This window comes from Neopelma chrysocephalum, unplaced genomic scaffold (assembly GCF_003984885.1).
Source record: "Neopelma chrysocephalum unplaced genomic scaffold, ASM398488v2 Primary Assembly neopelma1_73b, whole genome shotgun sequence".
Taxonomy (NCBI): Eukaryota; Metazoa; Chordata; class Aves; order Passeriformes; family Pipridae; genus Neopelma; species Neopelma chrysocephalum.
This window is the reverse complement of record NW_020897734.1, coordinates 3454012-3468536: the sequence shown is the minus strand read 5'-3', so window position 1 is coordinate 3468536 and position 14525 is coordinate 3454012. Positions and strand designations below refer to the sequence as shown.

The following is a 14525-nucleotide window of genomic DNA, read 5'->3' as shown; positions in this document are numbered from 1 at the left end:
TGTGGTCCCTTCTGACTGTACTCATTCTGTGATTCTGTGATGTGTATTTTCGGTGTCGTTATTGCCTGGACCTGGTTATCAGCTGTCTGAGGTCTGTTAGAGGCTCATACTTTTTACTTTCTTGTACTCTGATGTACCAAAGGTCATTAGAAGTTAAGTGAAAGGGATTTGCAAGAGTTACAGATCCATTATTAATACAAAATAAAAGATGTTTGGCTAAATCCATCAAGCCTAAAAATACAGTTGGGCACAAATAAGCCCAGAGTAGGAAACAATGGAAGGAACAGTGAAAACAAATGGCACACCCAGGTGCTAAACTGCTGAAGCATTTAAACAAGACAAAGAAAGTAGCACTCTAATCTCTAATGACAAAAGGGTTTCTGTTCTCTTCTCTTTAATTTGGTCAAAATGGATGAGTGAGAGAATCATCATCTCCATTTGGGTGAAATGCCGTGATTTAAAAAAACTACCCTTGCTCAAACTGAGGTGAAATCCCAGAATTTGAAATTTTCCCACAGAGAAGAATATGTCTGAAATGTTCATTTTGGTACATTCTGGCTGAACGTTTCCAACACAATTCAGCTGCTGCAGGAACTCTCATCTCATAAATTACATCCCAGAATGAGACTGTAAATGGGGATGTCAAAACGCATTGTGCTGTTAAGGACCTTGCTGAAACACTCTTTTGTTTCAAATTTCTTTTCTAAATGGAAGGCAAGAGTAGTTACTCAGTTCCTGGGGATCTTTTTTTAGTTTTGCTAGGATGTCCAATGAGAATATTCTGCCTCAAAAGCTCTGATGATCACTGGCCTGGAACCATGTGGGTGCCTGATGGTACTGTGACCCCATAGAGCATCCTTTAGGTTTTAGGAGCCTTTGGAGTGTGGGGAAATACTTTCCAAAACACACCAGGGCAGGTCCTCATTGCCCTGATCCAACATTGTGGCAGCTGAGGAGACTTGTGTAAAACAACAGACTGTGCAATAATCTGCTGGGATTTTATTAATTCCAAATCTCTTCACTTATTTTGCAGAAATGAGCTTGGGAAAATAAGGTGGTGGAGCCAGGCTGCTCCCAAACTGCCCTGAAGCCTGAGCATCCCTCGTGCCAGAGGGACTTGTTCTATCTGTGCTTGGAAAGCAGCCCAATATGGGCAGAGATGGCCTCCCAGGACATTCCTTTCCAGGTGGCACCTTTCTTTTTACCAAGTGGGTTTTGCTCGCACCTGGCCCTTAGTGTGCATGGAAAACTACTTCCTTTGAGCCATTTCTGACCCCCTTTGATGGCCTGGGCTGACTCACTTGTCATGCTAATATTGTTCTGCTTTTGTTTTGCAATGTTTGGGTATTTTTTGATTAAGAAATACTCCCTGTTTGCCTTGGCACTGGTGTTCATTGGATTGATGTGGCATTTTTTAGATAGAGTGTTTATTCAGCCTCTTGGATTCTTTCTCAGGGGTGCGGTGGGATGATCCAAACCTGTCAACATGCTGGTGATCCAGGAGGCTTTTAAAAGGCTTGAGCCAGGATCTCCTCTGATGGAAACCAACAGTTTTCTCCACTTCCAAAGGCCAGGGTCTGGGGATAAGATGATAAGGCTTAAGTGATTCCTGTCTGGGTGAGAAACCTGGACCCCAGAAAGAGATGGCAGCTCCCTCCCACAAGCAGGGGGGGAGAGACCTATTGCCCTGAGTCAAGCATGGGTGCACCCACTCAGTCCAGCTGATTGACAGGGACAGTTGCCCCAGGTGGATCTGGCTAATGGCATCTTAAAACAACTTTCCTTTTTGTTCTTGGCCCTGAGAATTGCTGATGTTAGTCTTTCCACGTTGTTTATTTGGACTTTATTCTTCCCTGTCCCAGGAAGACAAGGGCGACTGTGACTTACTGCTCAGCAGGTCCATCACAGCCAGTGATGGGTTGCCACAAGCTTTTCCCCTATTAATGTCACATTCCTCTGTCAGGACTATCATACTGGATGTTTTCTTGGGTTGGAACCCACATGTGCTTCATCTCAAAGTCCACATGTTGCAACACCAGAATGCCCAGAGTGCATGATCCATTCACATTCCTTCCTCTCCAGTGCTTTGATGAGGTGGAACTGGAATGGGATGTGTTCTTAGTGCTATAAGGAGCATATTTTACACACTCTTACGTAAGATTGCAGAAATGCAGAGCTCCTCAGGTCCTACAACCAGGAGGTTTTGGTAAGCAAAGCCTTCTGCTGACTCTGGGTTTGGGGAACTGTTTGTGCTCGCCAGGATTTCCTCACTCCTGCACACATTCTTGTGGTGCCTGGGGAGCAGACATGATTTGCATTGCTAAACACCTGCTCCAAAGCTCAGCTGGTTTTCTTTAGCAGTAGCTCTCCAGTACGCCAGATCCCCTTATCTCTTTTGTTTTCTTACAGGGGCACCTCACAGTTATGATTTTTTGGTCTCTCCAAACATAGGATACTGGGAGGTACTCTGGGACCAGTGGGTGCAGGACTGACAAGATGTTTGCTAAGCTCTTCTGGCCCATCCAGCCCTGCTATGATGTGTTTGACTGCACTTGGACCCAGCTGTCCTCAGCTGTGTCACGGGCTGCCCCCAGGACCCCAGTTTTGGGGGGAGCTGGAGGTGCCACATGTCAGAATGTTGACACACACCACCTGTTACTAACCACCCCTCTCCTTCTGCTTTCAGAGCTGGCGTATGACCTGGATATGGACGACATCTCTGCAAATAAGCAGCTTCTGAATCAGCAAAGCAAAGACGGTGCCACAGTCCCCAGCAGTGACCCCGGGAGTGCAGCCGCCCGCCCCAGTCCTGCTGCTGCCATTGCCCTGGTCCTGCTGCTATTGCTGGGCCACTGGCCGTGAGCGGTGCTGGAGGCATCGCCCCGTGTCTCTCCATGCCTTTTTTTAATGAGGAAGACATTTGGAACTTCTTCTGAAATATATGCACATTTCCGAAGACAGGACGAATGAGCTGAGTCGCTTTTATATGAGAATATGGCATCTTCACACAAAAAAAAAACAAACTAAAAAAGTGTTGGTTCATGGCAAACTATGAAATAGGTAACAGTGCTTTTTAAAGATAATCCTATTTACTCTGAGTGGATTCCTATTAAACTGTGTTCCTCGCAGTTTTTGAAGACTGAATTCTCTCTTGCTGTTAAGGTGAAGACCATATTTCATCTTGAGTTGTTTGAACATGCATGGGGTACAAAACACCTACGGTTTATGAAATACTCAGCAAATATCAGACCCCTGATCCTACGTGACTTAATACAGATTTTTTCTGTAGTTCAAGCGGTTTTTGTACTTAGTCCAAATTCGAGTCTCACCCCTAGGAATCTGGCCAGGACATAATACTGAGGGCATGTGAAGACAAGGGAGAGGGAAGATCAGACACACAGCAGGAGGAAAGATGCTGTGGATGAGAAGTTGCCATGCACTGGGATTATCATGGAGACATGCTTCCCTGGGCACGAAACCCTCTTGCATCGTGGCAAGTTGCAGGTGACTTTGCTGCTCACATCCCAGCAGAGTCCTGAAGCTCGTCAGTCAGGTGGCTGGTCCCTACCAGCATCCTTGTGGCCCATGCAATGCCCTGGTTTTATTCTTCAGAAGTGAAGCACCTCCTTTCCCATGGGAAATCTGCTAACAAAGCTCCAGCCAAAGGATGTACACGCTGTGCTTTACAGGGATGAATAACGGGCGTCCAACGTTGTGAAGGAGGAAAAGAAAAGGATTTGGAAGAGCCTGAGGCAGATGAGACTCTTACTCATGTGTTTCTTTGCATGTTACTTTACGTAAGCTATCTCTAAAATAAAGATTGGTTGCTCTATAAGTGGTGCAGTGGAAGTCGTCTCGCGTGTGTTGGAGATGATACTCAGTCTTGTACTGGAGTGGGCAGCCTGGGAAGGCCAACTGAGCCCGGCTCAGGGCCACCATGGAAAGACTTGGCTTGGTCTGATTAAATGGAAAGGCTGGGGCCAGGGAGTGTTTGGTTTAGTTTGGTTCCTGGCCAGGATGGTTACATATTTCTGTTTAACAGGCTACCTTTACTAGAGTGATTATATCCACAGTATCTTAAGCCTCAGTGTAGGCATGTACGTGTGCACGCACACCCTCACGTGCATGTGAATGCTCTGAATATTTGTGTGCCTCAGACCTTTTTTCACAGCAACTTTGTGTTTAGGAGAAAATAGATAAATCCAAACCATGCAGACATATGCTTTAGAGAGTGGAAACTTTGCTCAGTCTGAGTGGTGGGGCTTATCTGGCTGACCCTGATTTGAAGCCTTGGGACTGCGTGAAGTGCTTTGGGATTGTGGCAGAGGAAGAAATGGTTGCTCACCCACTCCTCTGCCTGAAGATGTTAAGTCCCAATTCACTACTTCTGATGGAAAGGAGCAGATCTTGGCTAAGCCTCAGCATGACCTGCTGGTTAGTGGGTTTCAGAATCCTCATGTCCCATCTGCATTGGGGTAAGTGCTGGGGATGTTTGGGCAGTGCTGGTGACATGCAGTATTCCTGTAAGGGCTCAATTTCTACATCCACGCGGTGTGATGAGGTTTTGTATTTTACATGTTCACAAACCAAACTGCAATCCTCTCCATCTCTTGGGATCACACTTGCTGGGGAGCCCTCAGGTTGAAGGGGTCCCAGTGCACAGGGTGACACAGGGGACAGCCATCAGCAGTGCTGGCAGAGGCATTTCTTCACCCTCCTGCTGCTTTGCTCTCGTTCTGGCCCAGCCCTCCCATCACCCCAGCTCTCTGTGCCGCAGCTGGCTGAGCCCATGAGCCTCTGCTCCACCAAAGGGAATATTTTATTAGTGCCACTTGAATTTCCATCGCTTCTTCCCTTCTGATCCTTTTCCTTTCATCCCCTGGGAGTGCTGGGGGGGTGGGAGCAGGCTGCTGGGTTTATTCAGAGGTGATGTGCTGCCTCTGCCTTGCCAGGTATCGCTGGTACCAGCACAGGGATATCCTCTCCTCTAATATTGTGTCAGAAATATTCTGTGTGCTGCTACTTCTTTAGATAAGCAGCAGGATGGGATGATGGCACCAGCTTTTCGGTACGAGTCCAGAGTATTTTCTGTCTGAGGGAGCTGGCACAGGCTGTGCCTTGCTGTGTGTCTCGCAAAGCCTGATGGATTCTCACACTCTACATCACCACAGCATGATGGTGACGCTTCTCAGCAGAAGACCCCTCTGAGGCACGCTGAGCCTGGCTTCCCATTGCACAGACATGCTGTGTAGCAAACCCGTGCTTCTTGGAGATGGTGTTATGATCAGAGATCACAAAAACCAGCCTTTGAGCCCACTACCTGCCAAGTTTATAAAAGAACAGATTATAACTTGAAAAAGCAGCTGTTGAATTTTCCCCTGCTGTAGGTTTGTGCATGTTTTAACCAGGGGTTTGCAAGGGATGCCATGGCCACCAAGGGGAATAAAACTGGTGTTTAATATCAGGCAGTGTTTCGTTCCCGTGTCATGAGAAATAAGGAACAATTGTTCCCTGTTTTTTTCTCCACACCAGCTCTGTGTGCTGTGACCTGTGTTGCCATGGAATGGGACCCCTTCATCAGGAGATGGGCACTGTTGCCTCCCCCTGTGCATGTGTACCTGGACCTTCACACCTTGTCCCAGGGCTCACAGGTTTAACTGCTAATACACAGTTGAGATTATCTCAATTTTTATTTTTATAATTATATATTATTAATGAGTATACATGTCATAGGTATGTTAAGATATTCATCTGAGTCGAGGAGGTGTGGGGCCTGAGCTGATGGCAGGTGCCAGGGCAGCAGCTCAGCTGTGCTCACAGCACCATGATAACACAGTGATCAGCACTGGCAGTGGCTGCATCTGGCCAGCAAGGTGTAAATACCTGGTTTTCTGCCAGTGGGAAACACAGCTGAACAGAGGAGTTTATGGCATGGAGGTGCTTTTGCAAAAAAAAAACAAACTACAACAATGGAAAATGTCCTTGTGTAGATAGTTTCTAGCTCTGCAGTGAAATCTAGAGGCAATCAGACTCCCTGTACAGAACCAGGGGCTCCTTGTGCTCTGCACCTGCTCTCTGTCTGCCAGCACTGTGTCCCAATGGTGCCTTGTGGACTCAGAACCCTGTGCTGGTGCCAGCTAAAGGCCCAGCAACCTTGGGAAGGTTTCCAGTCTCAGGTGATTGAACTGTCACCTCTGCCAGTTAACCTTAATGCTTCCCAGCCAGTTCTGCAGCTCCTGCTAAGTTCTGGTGGCAGCAGTGGGGTGGAAGGAGCCTGCAGCCCTGTGCACATCACATGTGCAGGCAGGAGTGAGCAGCATCATGCTGCATGTGAAGGCACTGCATCCCTGGGGGGGGTTGCAAGCAGCCTTGCAAAGGTGGTGAAGCTGCCACCTTTCCCTGTGTCTGAGAGTGATGATGAGATGCAAACATGTGCTTAGCATGTGTAACGTATTTCTGCACTAACCATGCATCAAATTATAATTTAAAACCAAAATATTTTTGTTGGATGGGAAGTCCTAGTTCATTAATCAATTGACTAATAGTTTAGTGCTGGAATGGCAAAATCTAACTCACTGAACAGCTGCTAGAAACAGCTGGTGCTTACGGCTCATGCTGTTTGGGAAATGAAATCTAAAGTGTCTCAGTTTCATTTTTCAGGACAGTTTTCAGAATTGCTCGTTCATCTCCATGAGCAGAGCCTTCAAGCACTCTGGAGCATGGACCCAGCGTGGATGTGGGACTGGATTCCCTGGGGCTTCCAGCGGAAACAAAATCCCCCTTGCAAGGCGGATGCAGAGAGCACCAGCCATGCCTGCAAACATGGCAGCTGGACACGGGGTGTTCCTGTGGGTCTGCATAGGGGGAACAGTTTCCAGATGATTCCTCAGCCTTGGAGGGTGCTCAGTTAGTGCCCAGGTCAGGGTCCTGGTGGGGTGGCATGCTGGGGACTGTTGTATCGGGAGGGGAGGAGATGACTGCCTTGCACTGCCTCCTGCTCTGCTTTCTCAGCAGCTGCTGGTCCATGGTGAGATCCTCACAGCCTCACGGGAGATGGTGCTGGTGGGCAGTTCCCACCAAGAGCACGGGGAGCAGGGAGATGAGCAGGCTGCTGTCGGGGACCACATGTGGGATGTTGCGTAAGTGTCTAAAGTAAAATATATGAAACCACACAAAGGCCAAAAAAGGCTCAAAACAGCCAAGTATGCTGGTGAGACACCTCCTTCCAGTGTTGGAGCACATAGCTCAGAGGTGGGACTGGCCAAGCCCACCGGACTAGTCCTGCTCTGCAGGCACTCCAGCTCACCTAAACTAAAGCAGCCCAGAAATATTTGGTTCCCAAACATTTGGGTGCCTTGGTGGGAATTTCCTTGACCTTTCCAGCAGCACTGCAGCTTAATGATTGACAAATGCTGCTAAAGCTTTACCAGATCACACACCACTTAGAAGCAGGTGTCTATTCCCAGAAACCCAGGGATTTTTCAGTTTGAGCTCCACAGCTGGGGATGATTCAGCTGGGCACCTGCAAAATCACAAATCCTCCTGGTATTTTATTTGTTCCCTTAGCAAGGAGGTAGGTATGGAGGTATCAGGAGGATGGAATCTGCAGCTGGAGGAGAACAAAGTGAAACCATCTTGTTGGAGGATGCTTGCTGGTCTTCAGCCTGGGAATTTGGGTTTTCTGTTACGGTGTGAGATGTGAAACTCTTCATATGAAGAGAAGTAGTGGGTTTTGTTCAGTTCCATTCTGTGGCTTGCTCATAGGAGACCTTCCTAAGAAGTAGAAGAAAAAAACAACCTAAACCCACAAACAACCCCCTAAATAAGCTTGTCAAAATGTTACTAAGGACATTCCCTGGAGATGAGGTAACTAAAATTTTGGTATAGGCAGATGAAGCAGCCATGGGCTGTTTATAGAGTCAGCAAATTTACTGCTGTCAAAAAAAAAAAAAGAAAAAACCAAACAGAAAAGCAGTCGGTATTAATCAAATATAGTTTATTTTGTCAAACACTGCATCCTTTTGAAAATAAACATCTTGGTGTTGTTTTGCTGAGAGTGTGCTAGGATCTGAAGTACACAACTATGCCTTGGGGCTGCAAAGCTACATGTGCCACAGTCCTTCCCAATGGGTAATGCCATTCCTCTGAAAGCTGCTGTGTCCGGCTCCTGGAGGGGCTCCCAATGGAGCATGTGCCAGCCCTCCAGCCCAAAAGGTTTGGAAAGGAGAAAACATGCTTGTTGCTGTGGGGTTTTTCCTGCTGGGTGCCGTGTGGTGTGGTGGGAGCTGGCGTTAGTACCCAGGAGCACTTTGTGGAGAAGGAAGGGCCCCGTTAGGGACTATTCAGGGTTATTTCAGATGTTCTTTGGAGGCCACAGGGACACAGAAGACTTCTCTGAAATGATCCAGGACATTACCAGTGTTGAAAACCAGATTTTTCATAGCAGAAGTACGGATTTAGCCTCAACCTCCCAGTTTAGTGGCTGTCTCCTCCCTTGTAGGAGCCCAGCAGAGACCTCAACAACTTCTTGCAACGAGTCAACACACTTGGGGATCTCTGCCAGTGGTTTTTGTTTGCTTTCATGTCTTCTTTGCTGTTATTATTTCAGCATGCAAAGATGCTGCACATCCAGAAAGGAAATCACTGCTGGATCCAAGCAGCACAACCACCCTTCGCACCCAGCTCTCTGCAGGGAAATCACTATAAAGAAGTCGAAAAGCCTGCCTGTAGCAGCCTGTATCCCTTCAGTGTCATATTATATTACCATCCACCATGTTAGCAAATGGGAAAATAAACATGGGCTGGATAGCAAAGCAAGAGGCTGTTTAATTACAGATGTGAAGAAGAATGACGTTTGTGTACATTCCATCCAGAAGTGGATTAAAGTGGTGACCTTTCCCGTGGTGTGAAAGGGGTTTGTTGTGGAGTGCAGGCATCTCATGTCAGTTCAAGATCTGCCAGACATTTTGTTGCCCCTGTTGTTTATGGTTAATGTTGGATGATGTCTCTTGAATCTGAATCTCAGCAGCTGACAGCGTTTTCTGAGAACTTGTCATCTGGACTCTATCTAGTAAAATTCCTGGTATTGGGTGTATTTGTTCCCATTTGATGGAAAAACAAAGTTTTATGGAAAAAAAACAAGTAAAGGGAGGATGGTGGCATTAGTGACTCATGATGTTGAGCTGAAACTTGTGGAATGATCCAGGATTTGGCCCAAGGTGCCAGACTCGTGGCATAAGTCAGTGTGTGTGGATAAACACGTCCTGGGTGTGGCAGTCAGTGCAGACACTTTGCCGTGCTGGTGCCACAGAGGCATCGGGGATGGCTTTGCTGTGCTTGGCTTCCTGTGACCATATCAGAGGAGAGGGATACTATTGCCTGTGTCAGTGCTTCCAGCAAATGCTGGTGGCTTGGAGGGCCAGGCTGGGCACCACAGAGCTGGGAGTTGCTGTCTCATGGAGGAGCAGAGGTGCTAATTGGCCTGGGTGATTGCAGAGAGGGTCAGACCACGTCTGCGGGCGGACACTGGTTTGTTAATGAAGGACCGATGGCAGCAAGGGGGCTGCTCTGTTCCTGTAACCAGCAGCTCTTTCCTTAATTGCTGCTTCTTAACAAGGCACAGCTCTGAAAGGATTTGGGGTGGTGCTGGCCTGAGCTCCCACCAGCCAGCCTGCCTGGTTTTGGGGAGCCAGTGGGTGCTTTGTTCTGAGCTAGATGCATTTCAGTGCCCAAGGCTGGGGTACAGGGCAGCCCTGTCTTGCTTCCCCATGGCACTGGGGTGAGGGGCAACAGCTGCTGTGTGGACTCGGGTTTTTGCCCTCTCACTACCTTAGGATGCTCCTGCAGAGAGCGAGGGAGACTGAGGCCTGGGCTAGGAAATGGTGACCCCCTTTTCAACCATGGCAGAGATAGCACCTTTCTGAGAGGCACAACAGGAAGGAAAGCCATGGCTCCAGGCTCTGCTCTGGCCTGCAGCGATGCTGCTGGAGCCTGGACAAGTCCAGGGGTCCCTAATGCAAGGCTGCTCTGGGAGGGAGAAATTTCATCAGCATAACAGGGATTGCCTTCAAACTAGGGGTGATCCAACAGAAAGGTCGGACGGGGAAATGAGCCGGGCTGCGCAGGGTGGCTGCATCCCACAGCTTGGAGGCAAATGTTTAGCAGCAGCATATTTGCTGGTGAAAGAATAACTAGAGACATGGGTCTTGCACCTTTTAAACACTCCAAGTCTGCGGACTGCGAAAGCAGAGATGGGATTTGCATGCTGCTTTATTTAGTATTATAAAAGCTGTGCCGAGCTTATGGAAACCACCCTGCAGACACCAAATGTGTGACCACAAAAAAAAAAAAGTTTTAAAAAAAAAGCAGAGACATGGAGAAAAATCTCTCGTCACCAGTGCCCCATCCAGCTCTGGGGCATTGCTCAAGGCGAAGCTATTGCTTCCCCTCATGCTGTTGCTGCATGATGAGGTTGAAGGATTTCACTACTGATAATTTGTGTCCTTTCCCGGGACAGACAAACAAGCCCACTGAAGTTGGGGACTAACTTGTCCCTCTGCAGGGCCACTGCTTAGTGGGGTGCAGGTGACAGGCACGGGGGGGAGATGGCAGCGGCTGCCATAGGTGGCATGAGCCAATGTCCTCAGTTTTGGAGGGCCAAGCAAGGGGTGAAGGAGAGGCAGGAGCTCTGGGAGGTCTCAGAACAGGGTGCAGATAGGGAGTGAGCACTGAGGGAAGGAGGGGACCCCGAACTGCTCTGTGTGTGGCTGTTGGACTGTCTTGGTGTCACATCCCTCTGCAGAGCCCTCCACAACAGTCACTCACCCCTGGGGAGAAAGAGACCCCTTGTATGTGAGGGCATGATAATAATAACCATAACAGGAATAATAACCATAATAATAACAATGGTAATAATAACAACAACCAGTGCTCTCTAGCTCATCCTGCATGCTTACTCAAACGTCTGTGTGGTTTCCGTGCTTCTTGCCTGAAACTTTTTTTACAGCCTTTGAAGAATGATCATTTTAAGCAAGATATAGACAGATCATTTAATTATTTTTAAGGAGACTGATTGATCCCACTGCCTGATGGGCTGCCAGACTCCAGCTCTGGCGACTGTCTGGCAGAAGCTCCTGGTCATTGTGGTCTTGACCTGCTAATCCAATTCCTGAAGGAGTAACTCAAGGTCCTGATGTTCCTGTCTGCTGACTGTGGGATAAGTGGATTCCCTGACCGCTGTTTAGAGGGCTTTTACCACCTCTTTTACACAGCCTCACATGGTATTTTGGTTCTTGATCTTGTTCCTGACAGCGTGGGATGGGCGTGGGGATGGTTTGCAGGGCTGCTGGGAGTGCCTGGATAGGCTCTGGGATCCCGAGCCCCCCCTGGCTTGTTCCCGTTACTGCTGTGAAATCCAAGGGAAGAGCTGGCTGCGTGAGCAGGGGCAGCCGCGGCTCAGGCAATAAAATCACTGCTGCCGGAGGTGCAAAGGAAGGTCAGAGCAAGGCACGGCCAGCATGTTTTTCAGAGGGTGTCTGGAACACGCAGAGGGGATAAGGGGATGCTGTGCATGTCAGTCTGGCCATACTTGCTCTGCCCCTTTCAAGGGGTCTCCACCAAAGCTGCTTCTCCCTGGGTAATGTTTGGCCAAGGGATTTGTGCAGTTTGTGGTGCTCCATCCCAAAGCAGTCACAGTTAGACAAAGTGTTAAGTAAAAAATAATTTGCTCGATGTTACTGTGTGATGAGCCCTGAGGCGTTCACAGTGTGGAAAGGTGCTGATGCTTCAACTTCCATCATGTTCCCATGCTCTTTTTCCTGTCAGCCTCCTCCCTTCCATGGGGTCCTGGGCAGGTACACACCAACGTTGATGTCCAGGCTAATTAAGCCCTTTGTTTTATATTTTTTTCACTTGAAAGTGTCCCTCTGAGAGAGGTCAGATGCTCTTGCTTTAGAAGCACACTTCTTTTGGGGGCTGAGAACATCCCCAGCCCCAGTGTTGCTTTCGCAGGAGGGCACTTTACCTGGGTAAATGGCTCATTGCTCCAAACAATAGGAGGGTGCTGAGGCAGGAGGGGAGGTTGGTGAAGCTGCCCTCTGTGAGGGGGGGCCAGTGAAGGCTCTGCCAGAGCTTCCTGGCTCTTTGGTGACAGGGGCTCATGGGGGCTGCAGCTCATGCACCTTTTGGGACAAGGCTGGCTTCCCACAGCCTCTGCTCATCCAGCTGCAAGGTGGACATGCTCTGGAGAGGAGGGACAGCTTGTGGGGCCAGGGATGGAGATGAAGGAACACAACCAGAGGGAGAGGTGGACACAGTGGGGGCTGGCAACTTGCCCATAAGGCCCAAGCCAAGCCTCTTGTCTTCACAACCCACCTCTGGCAAGACACAGACAGCAGCTGCACCACGTCCCAGCAATGGAGGAGCCCATCCTGTGCTAGTCCTGCAGTTGAGATGAGGCTTAAGTGACTTGGGAGCGTGTCTGTGTCTCTGGGACATGTGTGCCAGCTTATGGGCTCTGGAAAAAACCACGCATAGGAGCTGGTGTCATCGTAAATGTCATCCCAGCAGTGTTCAATCTGGTGAATGAGCCAGGCCTGCCTTAGAAACCGAATTAAATTTAAAGGAATTTTTAAATTAAGAAATAATTAATTTGGATTTCCATTCCTGCCATCTGGTTTTGCATGATTTGGGTGTGAGTTTTCAGTTTTCCCACTGCAGCCATGGGACTTGGGAAAAAAAAAAGCAATCTCTTTAAAGAGCTGAGACAACACTTTCAAGTGCCGGGCACTTACACGAAGTATTGTGAAACTTAAATTGCAGGAGCTCAGCATTGCTTACGGTTACTTTCAGACCCGTGTCACAGAAGAGGAGCAGGCACACAGCTACCTGATGGTTTGCTTTCTCAACCGAAACAAAGATGTGAGTCACAACGAAATTTTCCACAAGGAACGTTTTTTTGTCTGTTAATACAAAAAACCGCTGACTGGCTTTTTCCCCCCCATGTCCATGATTCTGTGGTGAGAACCTGCACCACGGGCTCCACAGGGGATAGTTGTTTTGGGGGTTGTTTTTTGGGGGGGACAGGGTGGTGAGGGTGCTGCAAAGAGGAGAGATGGCAATAAATTACTTTATTTAATTACACAGGCAGTTTTGGAAGCGAGACATGAGTATGGCACAGAGGGGACATCCCTGGAGCTGCTGTTTCAGGCCAAGGTGGAGCCAAGAGGGTACACATTGTGGATGTAACAGCCAGCAGGATGCCAGGTGCCCCAGTGAAATTGGTGTTTTGCAGACCCATCACCTCCTTTAAGTCACCCTTCCCCTGAGGAAGGAGATGTGGGGCTGTGCGCAGCCTTGCACTGGTCATCCTGGGAGGTTCCTCCACACCTGGGGATATTGAGCACTGCTTCCATGTGGGCTCTGGGAAGTGGAAAAGGTAGCAAGAAAAATCCTTTCTTCTTCTCCTTTATTTTTTTTTTCTCTCTCCCTCTCTTTTTTCTTCCCCCATCCTGCCCTGGACTTGTCTGGAAGCCAAGGGCTCTCCCAACCCACCTGCTGGATTTCCAGGGAATGGGAGGGCACAGGATGGGCAGTCTTGCCAGGCAGCCCTCCACACCTCCACGGCGGGATGGCCAGGGCAGCACATCAAAGGGACAGTGGTGCTCCCACCATCCCCATCCGGTGTGGGGCACACGCTCCTGGCCCCGTGGCGCAGGACCACCCACACCGCCTGCACATCAATCAGCCCCGGCTGAATCCCGCCACTGGCCACCTCCCTGACCCCACTATCTCCCTCCTTTTCCCCTGGGATTCAAGTGCAAATGCCTCAGGCCGTGGGCTGTACAGCCCCTACCACTGGCCTCGGCCCTCGAGGTCTGCCCAGGCTGATGTGGGATCTCCCTCCAGCTGCGAGACCACCATGTCCTGGCTGATTTACAGCAGGAAACATCGACCTGTGGGCTGATATTTTTTTCTTTTTTTTTTCTTTTCTTTCTTCCCTCCTGATCAGCTAGTGCAATAAAATGACTTTCATTTTTTCCCCCCTCTTTCTGGACAATCTGTGCCCAAACCACAATATCGGTTAAAAATATCATCTGTGAGAGGAAAAGGCAAATAAATGAGCACATCAAAGCCAGCAGCCCAGGGCCGTTGGGTTGGGAGAAGAAATAGGGCCAGACCCTGGGCCCATTATCTTGCTGATATCTAATGCCACCACTTCAGAGTGTGAGAATGGAGCCTTTTTTTTCCGCAGCAGAGCGTACTGGCCCCGCTGGTGTTTGGGAGCACAAAGGCCGCCATCCACCCCAGCTCTCAAGACAGACTGTTGACATGTTGCTCTCAGATTTCATTCCTGAAAATCTGGAACTTTATGCCGAACAAATAACATGATCTTTTTCCTTCATCTGGAAAGGATAAAAACAATTGCTGGCACTCTGAGCAGATCACTCTTTCTTTTCCTCCCTCCTCCCTCCTGCTTTCTTTGCAAGCCCCAACTCACTACCCGCAAGTCAGAACTCGCATATTTT

At 48.9% G+C, this 14525-nt stretch overlaps 1 protein-coding gene across 2 annotated transcripts in view; it reads left to right on the top strand.

Moving 5' to 3' along the window:
* The window catches only part of GPC3 (glypican 3), a 144959-nt gene extending 141124 nt beyond the window's left edge, over nucleotides 1–3835 (top strand). For both annotated transcript variants that reach the window (XM_027687278.1, XM_027687279.1), the window contains exon 8: nucleotides 2687–3835. In XM_027687278.1, the coding sequence (XP_027543079.1) occupies nucleotides 2687–2862 (176 nt within the window). In that variant the 3' untranslated portion in view covers nucleotides 2863–3835. The remainder of the gene's footprint in view (nucleotides 1–2686) is intronic.
* Nucleotides 3836–14525: the final 10690 nt, after the last annotated feature.